Source organism: Castor canadensis, chromosome 6 (assembly GCF_047511655.1).
Source record: "Castor canadensis chromosome 6, mCasCan1.hap1v2, whole genome shotgun sequence".
Lineage (NCBI taxonomy): Eukaryota > Metazoa > Chordata > Mammalia > Rodentia > Castoridae > Castor > Castor canadensis.
In genome coordinates this window covers 66,755,398-66,772,341 of record NC_133391.1, presented here as the reverse complement: position 1 = coordinate 66,772,341, position 16,944 = coordinate 66,755,398, and the positions used below count along the sequence as shown (strand labels likewise).

Genomic DNA, 16,944 nt, shown 5'->3' with positions numbered 1-16,944 from the left:
TGGTGACTCAAGCCTGTAATCCTAGCTTCACAGGAGGCAGCGATCAGGAGGATTGCAGTTCCAAGCAAACAGTCTGAAACTGAGACCCTATCTGGAAAAAGACCCTTCACAAAAAAGGGCTGGTGGAATGGCTCAAGGTGAAGGCTGAGTTCAAGCCCCACTACCGCAAAAAAAAAAGGCTACAGTCAGCATCTTAACAAGATGCCCAGAAAATGTGCACTGATAGTAAAGTTTGAGAACCACTAAATTAAATTTATTAAAAACTACTTTAGAAACCTAACTCTTCCTTTTGACTCATAGATATCTGGAAAAAGTATTTAAATATACCAACAAAAAGAATGCTAAGCTGCTGTTGATTACCACTGACAAAAAGATAAAAGACATTTCCAGTGCTTGTGAACAATGAAGGCCCCTCACTAAAATCCCTTGGTCCTACCTGCAAAGGATTTCCCTTTTGTGAAAATTCCCATGAGTTAAAACATTATATATATCAAAATTCATTACCTTTGAGTACATATGACAATTCTGAACTATTATTCATTGAGCCGTCTTGTGAAGGACAAAATAATTCTGCTCACAATACATTTTCTTTAATTATTTTAATATAAAAGACAACAATGTTTCATATTTCACACAATATTAAAAAAAATGTTAAAACACTCTAAGTAATGAAAATAAATTTATTGAAGAGTAATAACGATCACAAAGTTAGTACTACCAAATCATTACTGATGCCGGCTGCATTAACATTTGGAGGGTCAGCGGAGAAAATATAAAACAGAGTATGAACATTTAAAAACTACATTTTACCAGACTGTATTTCTCTGCAAACTATGCTATGTACTCCAGATTGTTGTAAAGACATTCATTCAGCTGTAGTCCTACATCAAACATGTTAAAACAGCCCTCTGCCAGTCACATAGCATTATACATCATTCCATCTTTCTACAAAATTAATGGGTCTTTCATGGTAAGAATCAGGCAGGAAAAAAAAATAACAGAGAATTAGTAATGGTGACAAGAGTAAGAAAATCAGTACAATCAAGAAAGGTATGTAATCATTTAACATAATTCAGTCTGGATAGATCAATGCAACTCACTCAGTAAATACTCCAAAACACTGTGAGACAAGCAGGTACATGATCTAGAATCCTGTTTGTAAACCCATGTATAATAATTCTATTTCAATCAACCTGTAAAGTACAACCACTGAATCTACATTAACATTATAACATATATCTTACAATAATATAAAAGGCAAATCATTATTGGTACATATTTTTTCTTTGAAGTGCACAATTTCAGAAAACTTCACCAAATGTGCACTTTCGAAAGGTATAATCATGTATACAGTATAGACAAAACAGGCACCTCCATTGTAATGTTTTAATAAATAAAAGCCCATTAAGAAAAAAGAAGGTAAGCAGCACCTGAAGCTTCTGACATCGGTAACTAAATGCTGGTACCCAAATGATCTAGCTGTTAAATGTTACTAAGAGCCGCAAAAAAGGAGCCATTTTTGACTTAACATTTTAATTCTAGTAGAGACATGAGCTTGTCTGAGCTTACAGTCCTGTCACCTGATGGTGAGGAGGATACCAGTCTTTCCAATGTCCTATACTTTGGAAAGCAGACCTGACTCTGGAGCACTGGCCTTAATGAGATTCTGGATTTCCTTGAATTTTGGATGGTCTTTATCAGCCACCAGCTGTAGCAGAACAGCTTCACTCGTGGTCACTATGATCCCAGTTCGAGCAAGACGCTATAAAAGAAAAAATGAACATTAACAAGAAGTGAGCAAGAGAAGGAACACTCCTTCTAAACAGCTGAAGTATGCCAGGACACAACAATTACATTCCTCTAATGTAATGTTTGACCATGGTTCTCAGTCAAACCACCAAACTCAGAGATGGGGAAAGACTTCAAAACCAGCCATACCACAAACTCACTGTGTGTATTCTCAGGATCAGTAAAATGGACTAGACACAAGTAAAAAGAAACCAGGTAGCCAATGTGATGACCAAGAGCAACAGGGGCAGGAGGGTAATCAAGACAAATGACTGTAAACATGTAAAAGATGATAGAGAAAGAATGCTACACACTGTATCTACATCATGGACTATTTGGACATTTTTCATTGCTGCTGTTCCCTAAATACTAAAGATTTGTGTCTCATCTCTCATGTCACTCACTCAAATGAGGACTGCTTTTGATTTCTAAATATTAAACTCTTGTATTTTTATTTCTACCACCAAAAAAAAAAAAAAGAGGTGCCCCTGTCCCCATACAAGCTAACTGAAATATATGACACTATGAGATGTGTTAACATTTCTGTCTGGCATTCTTGGCATCTGACATCTATTTATTTAAAAAGAATTTGTGCTACAGTTAATATTACATCTGTCAAGAATATTTCAGTGCTAATTTATTTTCCAATTTCATATAACTAAATTTTTAATTGCATTAAAACTACTAAGATTAAAATGAGAATTCTTAATTTCCTTTTTCTGCCAACAAACATCTGACATACAGCATGTGAATTCTTTCCGTAAGTAAGAGAGCCCTTGTCTAGAAATGAGTGGCGGGAGAAGAAAAGCACCTCATGTGATGGTTAAGAATGTGCCCTGGTTTAACAAAACCACCCCCTCTGCTGCCATCATTAATTTTTTAAATCACTCAACAAGAGTATAAAATGTAGGGTTGTGTAAAGCTTCCCTAACAAGTCAAAGAATCTCCTTGCCAAGCTGCTGCATTGTAATCATAATAACTAGGACGGAAATCTCAAGGTCAGGAAGAGGGAGAAGGGAAGGAAAGAGGACAAAGAACAGAAAGTCCAATGGGAAAAATCAGAGAAGTGGGAGGAATGAAGGAAGAAGAGAACAAAACTCCATAGCAGAGATCCATTCTCTGCATATATCTGTTACGGAAAACCCTGGGGAGAAACAGGGCAAACTGTTATTCCAAGAAGCATCCACTGTAAGAACCACGGAAGAGGAAGTGGTTAAAAACAATTCCTAGGCAAATCAGAGAGAAGGCCCAACTCAGTCTCCTCATAAGGAGGGTGCACTTGGATAGCCAGGACATATGTGCAAGTGTAAGTAAATCTTCCCTCAGATAGCTGCACATCCACAGAACCAGCCTTTCCACTGGCAGGTTCCTTCTCTTTATCCGCAGGACACAGAAACCTAAAAGCCATAAACCTACTTAGGAAGCAAGTTTTATCCTCAACAGCCAGTACAGAAAAGGGGGCAGAGCAACTGACCAGGACTCTAAAAAGTGAAAAATGGCAGGGAGTTTTGCAGGAAAGTGGTACAGAGTAGGTTTGCAAAGCCTTCTATAAGGTCAGACAAATATCAGGGGTGAATTTGTTTTAAAGATTTCTGGAAACTCTAATTTCCTACTCCTTGAGTTTAGTCAGCTGATTATCTTACCAAAACTCTTCAGATCTCAGAACATCCTGTGCTTGCCTTAGACAGAACAGCAGGGCATGTAAGATGAGTGTGGAAAAAGCACTGAATGTCCACTTACTCAAGCCCAACTCTCACCCCTGCCAGCCACCCGCTCAGTCCTGCCTTCCTTCCTTTTACTATTGAATCAAGGCTCTTTCAAGGATTCATTGTGAATCACAGACGTTCCATCTATGAAACTGCTTTGTATGATTCAACGTGCCAACAAAGGTTTGTTCTTACTCATCGTTCTAGTTTCCTTAGTGAGGCAGAAAGGGGAGAAAATTTGCCATGATCAAGGAAGAAATCTGTTGGCCCAGGAAGGACCCTGATTACAAAGTATATCTTTTTCTAGTACTCTACTGACCACGGTCTGGTTCATTCTGTCCCAGCTGTCCTCAGGGATGCTGACAGTCAGGTCACTGGGCAGAGGCAGACTGGTATGCTCATGTCACAGAAATACATGTGTGTAAGCTGACACCTATACAATACTAATTAGCTTCAAGACTGAGATTGAACAATGTTTTAAATAAATAATAGCCAAGAAATCTGTTAGGCATGGCACAGAAGAATTCACAGCTTTTAGAACAAGCTCTTAAACCTCTGCATAGTACCTGACAGGTGCCTGTGCAGACAGAAAACAGCAGGAGCTTTTCCCGACACACCTGGAAGCTAGAAGGTTCCTGTCCACCAACTGGCCATAGTTGGCCACAAGCCCACTTTTTTTTCTTCTGGGTTAAAAAGGGATGAGTAAAACTGTGACTATTTAATACACACGGATATATGATTTTTCCCTTCCCTAGAACTTCTCAGGACTAGCCCGTTATGGATCTTGTAGCTTATTCATTTCTGGTAAGATTAACCTTGGGAAGACAACAGCAAGTAATAATAACAAAGAATAAAACTCAGCATCCAGCAGTTGAGTACTTACTGTGTCACACTATACCGACTGCTGCAGACATACCTATTACCTCAATTAACCCACACTGCAGTTCATACTGTTTCTGCTTCACCAGTGAGTGATCTGAGGCATGGAGGTTGTGTAACTTGTTCAAAGACACACACTTATGAAACACCGGCTCTGCACTTAAAACCACATTACTACCCACACCGTAACTCCCAATCACTGACATGATGGACAGACAGGCTGTCAAAGAATGAGGTCTGGATGGTAATTAGCTGACTATGTTTTTAATCTACACCTTATGGGAAGATAGAATTGCTAACAGTCAGAATTCCTTGTGATAAATACCTTAAAAAAAAACACATACCCAAGAAACATGAATGTAAGGACATGTCCTTGAAATTTCTTTACAGATAAGGAAGGTTTTGTTTTATTTATATGGCTTTTTACTTCATTGGAAATACTTTTAATATCTGGGCCTCAGCATGAAAATAAAGGTATTCAGCAAATCCAACAGTCACAATGGACTTGAAAACAGTTTAGCAAAACAAAATTATTTCCACCCTTAACTCCAATATGGGACTCACTGCTCAGGAATAACTGAAACAGACAGTCACCCAGAGCCTTAAACAACTGTAGGAGCCAGCTATGGCCTGTTTCCCTGTTGGCACTCCACAGTCAACACTCCTAATTTTTCTTTACTTCTTTTTTATTTTTAACTTGATTAATGACTTATTTTCAAGCAGAACTATTACCTCAAGAGCAAACATCCTGTCCATCATGCTTCTTGATGAGGTGGCATCAGCAACAATATGAACCTCTATTCCTCGGCCAATCAGCTCTAAAGCAGTTTGTTGGATGCACACATGAGTCTTGTTGGAAGATAAAAAAAATCATATATAAGAACACAGTAAACTGAAAATATTTTGAAAGTGTAAAACAACATGGTAAAACAGAGACCACTACAAATCTAACAACCTTGTTCAACATCTAGCCTTGCTCTAATCACCCAGGTGAGTCTGAGGATAAATTAGCACGTCTGGCTTTGGTTTATTCATCTGGAAAATCAAGAATTAGATTACATCAATGTTTTTCACTGGCGACCTTGAACATATTCTCAAGGGTTTTGTGAAAATTTGTAATGATTTTCATCTGCACCTTCTAAATAGCCTCAGGTAGCTGACTACTACTGTTCAGTTTGTGTTTCATTTGCATTTGGGTTTATTGCTGTACACCAAATGCCAAACACAAAGAATGAGTCTGCAGTATTGCAGAATGAGAAACCAGTAGGAAAACTAAGTTATTACAAGCTGTCCAGTAGTCAAGGTAGGAAAAACTAAAATAAGTTATGAAAGAGGCAAACATTATCATATGTAAAAACATGGTAACCTAAAAGCATTTGATAAATATACAACATGATAAAACAGACAGAGCACCACAAATCTAACAACCTTGTTTTACGTTTAGCTTTTGCCTCTAATTAGCTCAGTGATCTTGAGCCCAGTCACCATCTCTGGCTTCCGTTTATTCATCTAAAAATCAGGAACTAATGTCATCAACACCTGTATATACCAACGCCTACTTTGTAAATACTAACTGGTAACAATTCTTTAGTAAAAACACTCCTACACACACACAACACACACATAAAACAATTCCTTACTAAAAACATTTCAATATATAAAGTATATACAAAGTAAAAACAGTCCAATAACTGCATTATACAGCCAATGAAAGCAAATTTCAGTAATGCCACAATGCCAACTTTATCCTCACGTGACAAGAGAGCTGTGGAGAATTACTACCTGACGCCTCATTAAAATTACCCTTGGAGGACTGCTCAAAGAATATTTTGATGAAGCATGAGGTCTAATTACGATGAAATTGAGAAAAAATGTACAAAAGCCAGCAACAGCATTTGGTATGACATATTTACACTATCATTATAAAAATACCAGAAATATTTACTGTTTATCTTTCTATAACTAAAACCTACTATGATGAAACCTAGTGTCAAAATAATCATATTAAATTGATAGTCATCTTTATTTCACTCTTAATAGTTCATAATTCAAAAAATATTAATGTAATAGTTATTTAAAAGCTAGAAATAGATTAACTGTATCAGCACTAGGAATCTATAGAGTATTTTTTCCCCTTAAATGGGTTTGTATGTGATTCATACTTACAGAACAATGAACATGAACTCTAGGATTTTTTTCCCAAGAGTTTTTTGTAGAAAACATGACCAAAATGAAGTCTTACAACACATAAATAAAAATAAGGCCTTTAGTAAAAATATGTTCCAAATTACTAATTTCTAAGAATCAGGTGGCCTAGATTCAAATCCCACCCAATCCCTTACTAGCTCTCCAACCTTGGCCAAATTACATCCATGTATTTTAGTTTCCTCATCTACAATATTAGGAGACACCTAGAGTTGTTGTGAGGGTTTAAATGAGTTAACAGCTATAAAGTGTTTGAAACAATACCTTGCAAGTGATAAACAATAAATGGCAGCTATTTTCCACAATCATGGCATTCTACATGCAAAACTACATTCTGAAAATAGTAAGTTTTTCACGATGATGTTACGCCCAAAACCTAAGAGAAGCTACTTACTTCTACTCCAAATAATACGACACTTCTGACTCCAGGAATCTCTGCTAATGCTGTTTCCACTTCTGGTAGTACCATTGAAAACTTGGTCTTTGGAAGAACCAGTTTTACACCCGTTAAGTCAATTTCTTGAACAGTGCTTCCAAGACCTTTAGGATACTGTTCTGTTACAATAACTGGAATTCCTAAAATCCGGGCCCCTTGCAACTGAATAAAACAAAAAAGCAATTAGCAATATACCTGAGTATATGACGAACATACATCAGGTCACAGCAAATTAGAAGAAAGAAAGAAGCATACCAGCCTTTGTCCTACGCTGATAATATCCCCAAAATACTTGATGGCTGGTCTGAACCTTTCCTGCATGTCACAGCAAAAAAACACAGTGCTTGAAGGTGTGAGATTTCCCAGGGTAGTGAGCTGAGGAAGAAGAAAAAAACAATGATTTAGCACTTGTTATACAATGACATTTACTTGCAGCAGAGGTCATACAGGAAGAAAAACGTTCCTATTGTTTGACCCAGTAAGTCAATTTCTACAATAAATTATCTGAATTATAGAAAAAGAACATAACCCACAAAGATGTTCTCTGAGTTCTAATTAATCGTGAAAATTAGGAATAATCCAATGATCAATAATACAGAAATAGTTCAATTTTAACACATTCAGACAACACATTTTTAGCCAATTAAAAAATATGCACATTTTCAAAGAATTTGTTCCACCTAAGGAGAAATGTGCACTGTAAAATGTTAACTGTAAGAAGAGCACAATTCAACAGCCTTTCAATCGTGTAAAAAATATGAATGAAAAGCAAATATATAAAAATATTAACACATGGTTATATAATTAAGAGTATTGGTAATTTTCTTCTCAAATTTTTTCTGAATGCTAATATTTGAATAAATCACTGAATATTATCTAAAAACATATTGCTCCTATAATCAGAAAGAATTTACAATAGCAAAAAACTAAAATTTCATGGTCTGTGTTAAGAAAATGGCAAAATTTTAAAAAGAGTATCTGCAGCACAGACTCTGAAACATAAAAACTAAACTCACAAATCAGAAACAAATACAGAGGCATATAAAAATAATTGCTACCAAGATAAAAATATGAAGATGCTATTCTCAAGAATTAAATCTGAGAGTTCAAAAACAATGAAATGACATGATGCCAAGCATATCCTCACTGTTAAACCAACCGCCCTGTGCTGCAAGAGGAACAGACTCAAGTGCAACACCTGCATTTTTGAACACTATTTATCACAATTGGGGAAATCCATGATTAAGAGGATAATTGCATATTAGATTTCTAAGCTTCATATTAGTTGCTGTAGTTAGCCAACTTTAATAACTTGGGTCCAGTAAGGGTCTACCAAAAAGCAAAACTTACTGCTGAGTGTAAGAATTTAATTTCACTGGATTCTTGGAAGTCCACAGCGCTTTTCTTTCCACCTTGCAAATTACAGAAAGCTTTCCAAAGGATGTGCTCTGGTCCTGAATGAACCAACACCATTACTCTTAAAAGTCACCCTTAGGAGTCCCCTTTAATTATCCTATTTTTACCCCCTAAAAGCACTCACAGATTGCAATTACTAATAATTTCCTAGAGGAGTCTGTGTCCCAATTACATGGTGGTAGCTTCACCCCCACCACAGCTCTCGACAATGCCTTGGCATCTCTGCAGTTGGCAGACTCTTGGGAAACAAGTCCTATATGAATTAAATGAACCATTGAAACAAATCTCTTATCCTTAAATGCTGTGGCTGTTCTAATCAGTCTGAACTTTATTTTCTCTATGTTCTGTTCTGAGACTCTAGTACTTTAATCTCCTGTCACTACTAAGTATATATTATGTGTAGTGATTAACCATGTGTAAGCCAACACTAAATCGGTATTGGATTTGTGAGAGCCATCTGTCATTCTAACACTATGTATTGCATCATTCTTACTTTAACAATAAAGTATGATTACAATAACCATTCAAGCACCTTCAATTACGCATTCCAACACTAGCTGTTTCCTTACTTCATTTTGTAATGCAAGAATTATACCTCCATTTTGGTCATTTCATAAGCGGTGACTATGATCCACACATAAAAGCATTGCCAAGAAAACCAATTTTTGTATACTTAGGATACTGTTTTAGAAAACATTCTCTACTTATGAGCAGTCATTTTTAATTTCCAGTAAACACTAAATCTTGGTTCAGACCTATATATTTTCTTTTCATAAATGTGAATCAGGGGTATAGCCACCCCCAATGTGATTATGGCACACTATATAAGAGTTTGCCTGCATCTGGCCTCTTTGAAAAAGTACAGTGACACAGCTCAGCCACACTTGTCATTCCACTTGCCAGCAAGAATAAAAAATAAAACTCCTGATGGTTACGTAAGTGCGTTGGTGACCGTGTACTGACATGCCTACGGCTTACACTTGCTTGGAACTCCAGCTCTCAGATACATCAGGCTACATTGTCTTACTCTCTGTACCTCCCTGAAAAGTTTGGTGCTCTAGATTCTAAATTCACAGAAGATTATAAACAGTAAATCAGAAAGGAAAGTGCTACAGTCAGGCAAACAGACAGTAGCAAGAATTGATAAGCGACATAAGAGATTCAAAATGCAGGAAAAGCAGATCAAACTCTGTTCTACCATTTGGGCTTCTGGTGAGAGAATAACACACTGTTGTAATGCAAGAATACAACATTCAAGGACTTATTAAGAATATGCTAAATAACATATTGTTTTCAGAAGGACTACAAGTCAAAATGATCAAAATATTAAGTTACAAAATTTGAAGGAGTACATCCCGACTTTGCCAGAAACTCTCTATTTACTCAGAGTTGTGGCCTCTGCGTTTTCCTGTTACTTGGTGTGTCCCTGTATCTAATGTTAGCTGGACAGGTGACAACATTAGATGCATTTCATATTAGACCAGGATTGAGATCAGAAAATGCAGCCCTAAAATCCTCAGCACCCTGTGACACCTTTCTGATAGGAACTCATCATATATAAACTTGCAGTAAACACAGAAAGAAACCCTAGAGGATACAGTGGCAAACCATGTTTTTATGCAGAGAAAGATCATCAGTTGTAGTTTTGTGGATTCAAAGTACTCTACCTTACAAAGATACTGTCTGCATTCCTCTGAATGTGGCTAACTTTGGTAATCTGTTTAATAGAAGAGTATAAAGGGAGGAGAGTAACTTTACCTGACACACAGGAGAAACCTGACAAACTGATCAGAGAGGTGATACTGACTAATGTAGTTAATGGTAGCACATTGATAAAATGTATAATAAACACTATGTGATGAGAATGACTTCCTTGAACATCACAGTGTACCCATGAAAAAAATATCAAACAAGCCAAAACTGGGAAACATTCTACCAAAATATCAGGTTAGTACTCCTCAAACTGTCAAGGTCATTCAAAGAAATGAAAGTTAAATAAAGTGTTACAGCCCAGAGGAACCAAAGAAGATACAGCAATTAAATATGTGTTACCTTATAACTTACAAGTCAGAAAGGAGGTTTCCAGACTACCAAAAACAATCCAAAAAATTCTACCTATATCAAACCAATGTTTTCCACTCCCCACCTCAAATACACATTCATGTCAACAGACTGTTATAAAAATTATAGAACGCAATGTAAATTCAGTAACTTCTTCCTTTCAATTTTTTTGAGCTTATTTTTTTTATTGTTGTGCTAGGTGGGGGTACACTGTGGCATTTACAAAAGTTCTTACAATATATCATACTTTAATTCACCCCCCCCCCACCATTCTCCTTCATCCCCCCACCCTCCATTCCTGGAAGTTTTAACAGGTATCATTTTTCCATTTACATACATGTGTACACAGTATTTGTACTATATTCACCCTCCTACACCCTTTCCCCATCTTTTCCCCCTTCCACTGGTACCAACCCCCACTCCTCCAGGCAGGACCTGTTCTACCGTCCTTTGCTCTAATTTTGTGTAATGAAAGAAGAAAAAAATTACATTTCTGGATGCTTAAGATAGCTACACAGGGAATCTCCTTGTGGTACTTCCATGCTTATATGTATTATAGCCCAATTTGGTCATCTCCTCTATTTTTCTTCTTTCTACTTCAGTCCCTTTCTTATGGTGGTTTCTTATGGCATTCCTATCCAGCACAGGCTGATAGGCATTAGTATTTGAGTCCAAATCTCAATCTCAATTGCACTAATCCCAATTTCATGAACTTAGGTAAATCATTGTTAATAATGTCATCTAAAATGCAATTTCTGTATCTGTAATACAGGAAGAAAAACTTGTATCTACCTCATAGGGCTTTTTCAAGGATTAAATGAGCTTCTCGTAATCAACCAAATAAATGTATTAGGCTGCTGTGATATCCTATGAAACACTACACTCTGCAGTCAGCACGTTAAAAATCTTTTAATGAGGCTAAATATTACTTACTACTAATATCCCTCTAGGCATCAATAAGTGTGTAGAAGTACCAAGACTGCATATCTCAGGATAACTGCAGAATTAGGAAAGTGAGTCACAAAGTAGATTTCCAGATGTTGCCAAAGACTCACCCTTACGTGATCTGTTCCCGGTAAAACAGATTTCGGTCCTTTCAGTTTAGAGTGCTGAAGAATAGTGTCCTCTTGTTTTTACAATATAGTCACCTACTGTGAGCACTGATGTCTCTGGCCTAACACTACTCTCAAGCCTATCAGTTAAAGTCTGAGCTCTCTGCTGCCTCAAGGGAGGCCAGTTGCCCATGTCAGAGTGAAGGACTGGGGTGTTTCTTAACGATCATCCTCAAACCTGGAGTGAAGGTGAAGCTGCACAGATCCTAGGAGTATCATGACATTTAAATCTACATTAGGATTTCCCTTGCCTAAGTTAAAGAAAAGAATTCCAAATGCAGGTCACTCTCAAACACAGTTATTTATAGATGGCCTCTAAGGTAGTCACAAGAACAGAAGAAAGTATACAATGTTTTGTGTATTACCCTGAAATGTTAAACGTTTTTAAGTGACCCTTACACCCTCACTCCAATCAAACCAATGGGCTGAACACCATACCTCAACCTAGGAATCCAGATTCTCTGTGCCCTGATAGCACCTCAGCCTCAGATACACCCTGTCTGTTTCCCTACCCAGACTTCTGAGCATTAGCTCACCCACCAGCTCTTCCTACCATTATGGCAAAGGACTTATCATCAAGCCTAAGGCAGACCAGAGTCCTTTCCCTCTTCTTCCTAAACCCTGCCTGTCCTCCCTTTAGCCAGTGAGCTCTACTAACGCTCTAACTGTAAAATGTCTGTGTCCTGTTTAAAAAAATTCCAAGAACATGAAAGCTGAATCCAAATTACTTCTCAATTAACCATCTGAGGAAAAGGTCAAAATAACCTTCTCAGGGAAGCCTTTATCTCCTACCACACAGAGCAGCCAAGGCCTTTCCTTCCACGTACAGAGGGAAGCAGTCTCCTCCCGACATCCTTCTCACTCCTCTGCTTGGGTGCTTCCTTCCCTGATCAAAGTCTGCAAACGTGCACCGGCGGTGGGGTGCCATCCAATTTACATGAGCTTCCAGGGTTAAGTGTTTCCATTAGTTAAAACTTAGAAAACGCCTTCTGAAATCATAAAAATGACCTAAGTTCCCACTATAAATCCTCTCATTTATATTCTGTCCCCTGTCTCTAAACTCATCAGACTCAAGAGTTTGATAAAGCTGCAGCCACATAAACCATGCATGAAACATGAGCTATGTCTTCAGCTACCTGAGCTGTCAGCAGGCACTCAGTCACTTTGACAGAATACTTAAGAAAAGGAGACAGGAAGAACTTACCACAGACTGATGGGGCAAGGGGGGGGTCTTAATGATTACTTCCCACAGAACCCCTACCAACCACAGGTACAGTATGGCACAAGCAACTACTGTGATTCACAAGGTCACTAGCCACCACAGTCACAGCCAGCATGGAGGCAAACTCAGATCCCTGTAAAACAAGAGCACATTCTAGAATAACAGTACATAAGCCAGGGCCACAGAGGCTCCAGGACCTGCTTTTGGAGAAATAATAAATCACACTATTTAAGCATGGGACTACCCATGACAGACTTTGCTCTTCGTCCCTGCTTCAAAGAAAGGGTCTACTATCCCCTGTAGCACAGTATTCCCAGTAGGCCACCTTGGGTCTTCCTGAATGACAGGTGTTTATTTTAAACAATGTGCAACATCAATATTCTATTAAGCAAAAAAACCAAACCAGGAATGCTATGGCAAGTGTTAACTGGGGACCTACCTACACGTGGTTTGCCAGCTCTACCACATGTACACATATAATCTTGGGTAATTTCCTAACCTCCCTACCTCTACAATGCTCTGCTTTTCCGGGAAATGACTTAGATTACTAGGTAAGGAACAAAAATTGAATCCAGGTTCTCACCCGCTGTGCCGTGCACTCAAAGCTGCCACTTAAATATATGTGTAATTAATGCTAGGGTCTTTTCTAGCCATAAAATGTCCATGGAAACACTTTCTCTTCTAAGAGTACATCTCCACACACATTATGCATGTATGTGTGTACAGAATATATATGTATGACACATAGTATCTGTATCACCTCATATACGTACAAAAAGGTAGCTAGAGGGTATGTGGTACCTGGTGTCTGTATCTATGCATAGTACTTCTTTCTATTATCTACTACCACATTAGGAGAGGCATGTGACTAGAGCAGTCAAAGGATTACGATTATTAAAACAGTATTATAATGTTTTAAATACTTCAAAAATATAAATCATAACCACGTATAGGCCGCACACCTAAAATCACAGTTACTTGAGAGCGATAGGTAGGACAGCGGATGGAGGCTGGCCCCAGGGCAAAAACAGGAGACCTTACCAGAAAAATAACCCCAAAGCAAAAAGGGCTGCAGGCACTGCTCAAGTGGTAGTAAGGATGTGAGTTCAAACCCCAGTACTGCCAAAAACAAATTTTTTTAAATAAACATATATAACTGATGAGCATAACTCTTGGACTGTTTAGTGAGAAAAGTAACATTTTTCTGAATGTATGGAAAAGAGTAATATTGTTATTATTATTTTAAACATCATTACAAAAATTAACTATACATAAAATATTTCAAAAGCCACAATGATAATATACATTATCTTTTGAGAATATGTAAAACTTTTCAGGTCCATGCATTTGCAAAGGTGATTTTCAGAAAGTTTAATTAAAGAAATGTCAGACCTGGAAATTTCCAAAATATAAAAAATCCTGCCTTGGGGAGGGAAAAAAATCTGGATGTGAGGGCCTAGTTTGGCAAAGCATTGTGCCTCCCAATTGTCCTTCTCTGCTTCACAAAGAAGTCTGTATCTTCAGAATAGCTCCAGACCTGCTCAGTATTTGGACACTGGCCTTTATAAATGGACTTGTCAAAGATGCATCCAGTATCTCAGGCATTTGGCAGCAGTAATCCAAACAGACTGACAGGGAAGGCTGCAGAGAAGTGTCAGCCATAAGAATTCTTCAAGACATAAAAATGAGGGCTCTAGTCATGTAGGACACACCTGGACTCCGGGTACTCTGGAGGGAGAAGCATGAGGATCATGAGTTTGAGGACATCCTAAGCTACAGTGAAATCCTGTCTCAAAAAAAAGGTGGGAGAGAGGGAGAGGAGATCTTAAGCACCAAAGAAAGCAATTCTCCTCCAGCAGCAGGGCACCCACTGTGGGTCCCTTGTGAGTGTTCAGTGGAATGTTATGGACTCTGTCCTCTGAACCTAAGAACTTTGTTCAGGTTAAAGTACCTGTTTTGCATGCTTCTGACATGGGTGTTGGGGTGAAAGGAAACACCGCCCACTCAGCCTCCCTCTACAGCTGAAAAACACCTAAGAAAAGATCCTCAGAAAATTGCACTTGGGGGCTGGAGACACAGCTCAAGTGGCAATACACTTGCTTAGCAAGTTCAAGGCCCTGAGTTCAAGCCTCCAGTACTGCAAAAAAGAAAAAAAGTACTACAAAAAAGAAAATTACACTTGGATATTAAAATCCCTTTTTAATCTCAAATTCCACATTTCAGTTTGGTCTTCCAAACAACTGATTTACCATTTATTCAACTGAAGAAAAAAATGTGGATGGTTTAGTACCTAAACTATACCTTTATATTGTTTCCTTTCAAAAATATAAATTTTCCTGTGCAGATTGGCCTACATAATCTTTTAACAACATAAAAATAAGAAACTTTTAAATTACCCTCAGGTTACAACTTTCTCAGCCAGCACGACTGGAAATTCAGGGTCTAGAGTAAGTTAGGTATTTAAGAGGTTACTGCAGTTCTGGATCAAACGTCATTTTAACATGTAATCAGAAGAATTAGGCAATTAGCAGGAAAACGCTACGTAAATGGTTATCTCACTCAAAGTGAAGCCCAAGGACCGAGGGTCGAGGAGAGGAGGAGGAAAGGGTCTGTAAAGTTTGCGTCTTCGCAAGTGGTGAACTCAACTCCGGCTAACAAGCACTACGGCCAACAAACACCCGCACAGTCCCTTTTCTCCTGTTCTCCATTACCCATCAAAATACAAAACAGCGCCGACCACTCGGCCTTAGGGTTACGCGGGCGGCTGGCGCACGCGGCGGATGCTGGCGGAGAGGACCACACACATGGGGGTACCGCGCGCGCCGCCACCCTCCAGGAGGGCGGCTGGTGACGGCCACCTTAGGACGGGCGCGTCCTCCCGCCCGAGGCTAGTGACATGGTGACTGTCGCACGGCCCTTCCCACCCAGCCTGGCGGCTGTGGCACCTGAGGAGCGCGGCGGGGGCGGGGACCGCGCGGGAGGGCGGGCGGCGGGACCCACCTGGATCTGCAGCGGCACGAGGCGCACCTTGCAGCGCTCGCTCACCGCGAAGCCCTTGGGCAGGTCCACGTACTGGCCCCACTCCTCCGCGAAGAGCTGCACCACGAATTTGCGGTGCATGTCGATCTGGTCGCCGTACAGGCTGAGGAACTTCTGAATGAGCAGCTCGTAGCCCGCGCCGTGCGGCACCGCCGAGGGCCGCGCGAAGACCGAGAAGCAGAAGAGCACCGGGACGGTGCCCGACGGAGCCCCGGCGCCCCCGCCCGCCAGCGCTTGGACCGCCGGCTCCGTCGCCGCCATGTTCCCCGAGCGAGTGCGAGCGCCGAGGCCGCCGGGGCGCAGACACTGCCCGTCGCGTAGCGCCCGCCCCGCCCCCGCGCGCAGCCCGCCCGCCGGCTCGCCAGGCGGAGGGGGCGGGCCCTGGAGGCCGCGGCTCGCGCGCTCCCCGCCCCGCGGAGGCGGAGGGGTGGGCGGAGGGCGCGCGCGCGCGGGCGCGGAAGGAGCGCGCCCTCCCCCTCCACCGCCCCGCCCTCGCCGGCGGCCCTGCCCCGCCCTTGGGGTGTGCTGCTCCCGCGCCCGGCTCCCCGCCACTGTACCGAGCGGCCGCCGCGTGACCCAGGCCCGCAGACCTATGACCTGTACCCTCCACCCCCACTCCGCCGCTGCCCCAGGTGGCTCTAGGACTTGAGTCCCTGGTCCTTCCCCATCTCCTCCGCCTTCCGACAGCCAGCCGTGGGAGGATTGCCTTGGGGACCGAAGTCGGCCGGGCTCATCTGGGATGGGTTACCTGTTGGCGGGTGCAGAGTCCTTCCGGAGGACGGCGGCGCTACCTTAAAGTCAACGAGACAGGTTCATTAAGAAGAGGAGTGGAATTCAGGGATTCCTTGCAGGGCCAGCCAAGATTTGAAATTTCGTGATTTCTTTTCTTTTTTCAGTCCCAGAGAATACAGAATTTCCAGTTATAGAGTTGAGATCTTGGTCTTCCTTTATCTCAGCCTGATTTCTGGGATGACTTGAAATGTAACTGCAAAATATGAAAAGGCCTACAACTGGAGATTTCTGTTTGTTCCCAAGTGAGTAAAAATGATCACCTTCAAATAAAACCAGCCTGTGCACACT

At 40.4% G+C, this 16,944-nt stretch overlaps 1 protein-coding gene across 2 annotated transcripts; it reads right to left on the bottom strand.

Annotated features, from left to right (window-relative positions):
• Positions 1–584: 584 nt before the first annotated feature.
• Positions 585–16,170, bottom strand: Isoc1 (isochorismatase domain containing 1). Of its 2 annotated transcripts, none has more exons than XM_020186550.2 (5): positions 15,826–16,170; positions 7,270–7,389; positions 6,973–7,176; positions 5,106–5,222; positions 585–1,762 (listed from the first exon to the last, which is right to left on the bottom strand). In XM_020186550.2, exons 1-5 carry the CDS (start codon positions 16,123–16,125, stop codon positions 1,616–1,618), a joined length of 888 nt encoding a protein of 295 aa, XP_020042139.1. In that variant the 5' UTR covers positions 16,126–16,170; the 3' UTR covers positions 585–1,615. The 2 variants fall into 2 exon arrangements, with proteins under 2 accessions (XP_020042139.1, XP_073932727.1); XM_074076626.1 differs by lacking the exon at positions 15,826–16,170 and adding an exon at positions 8,365–10,696.
• Positions 16,171–16,944: the final 774 nt, after the last annotated feature.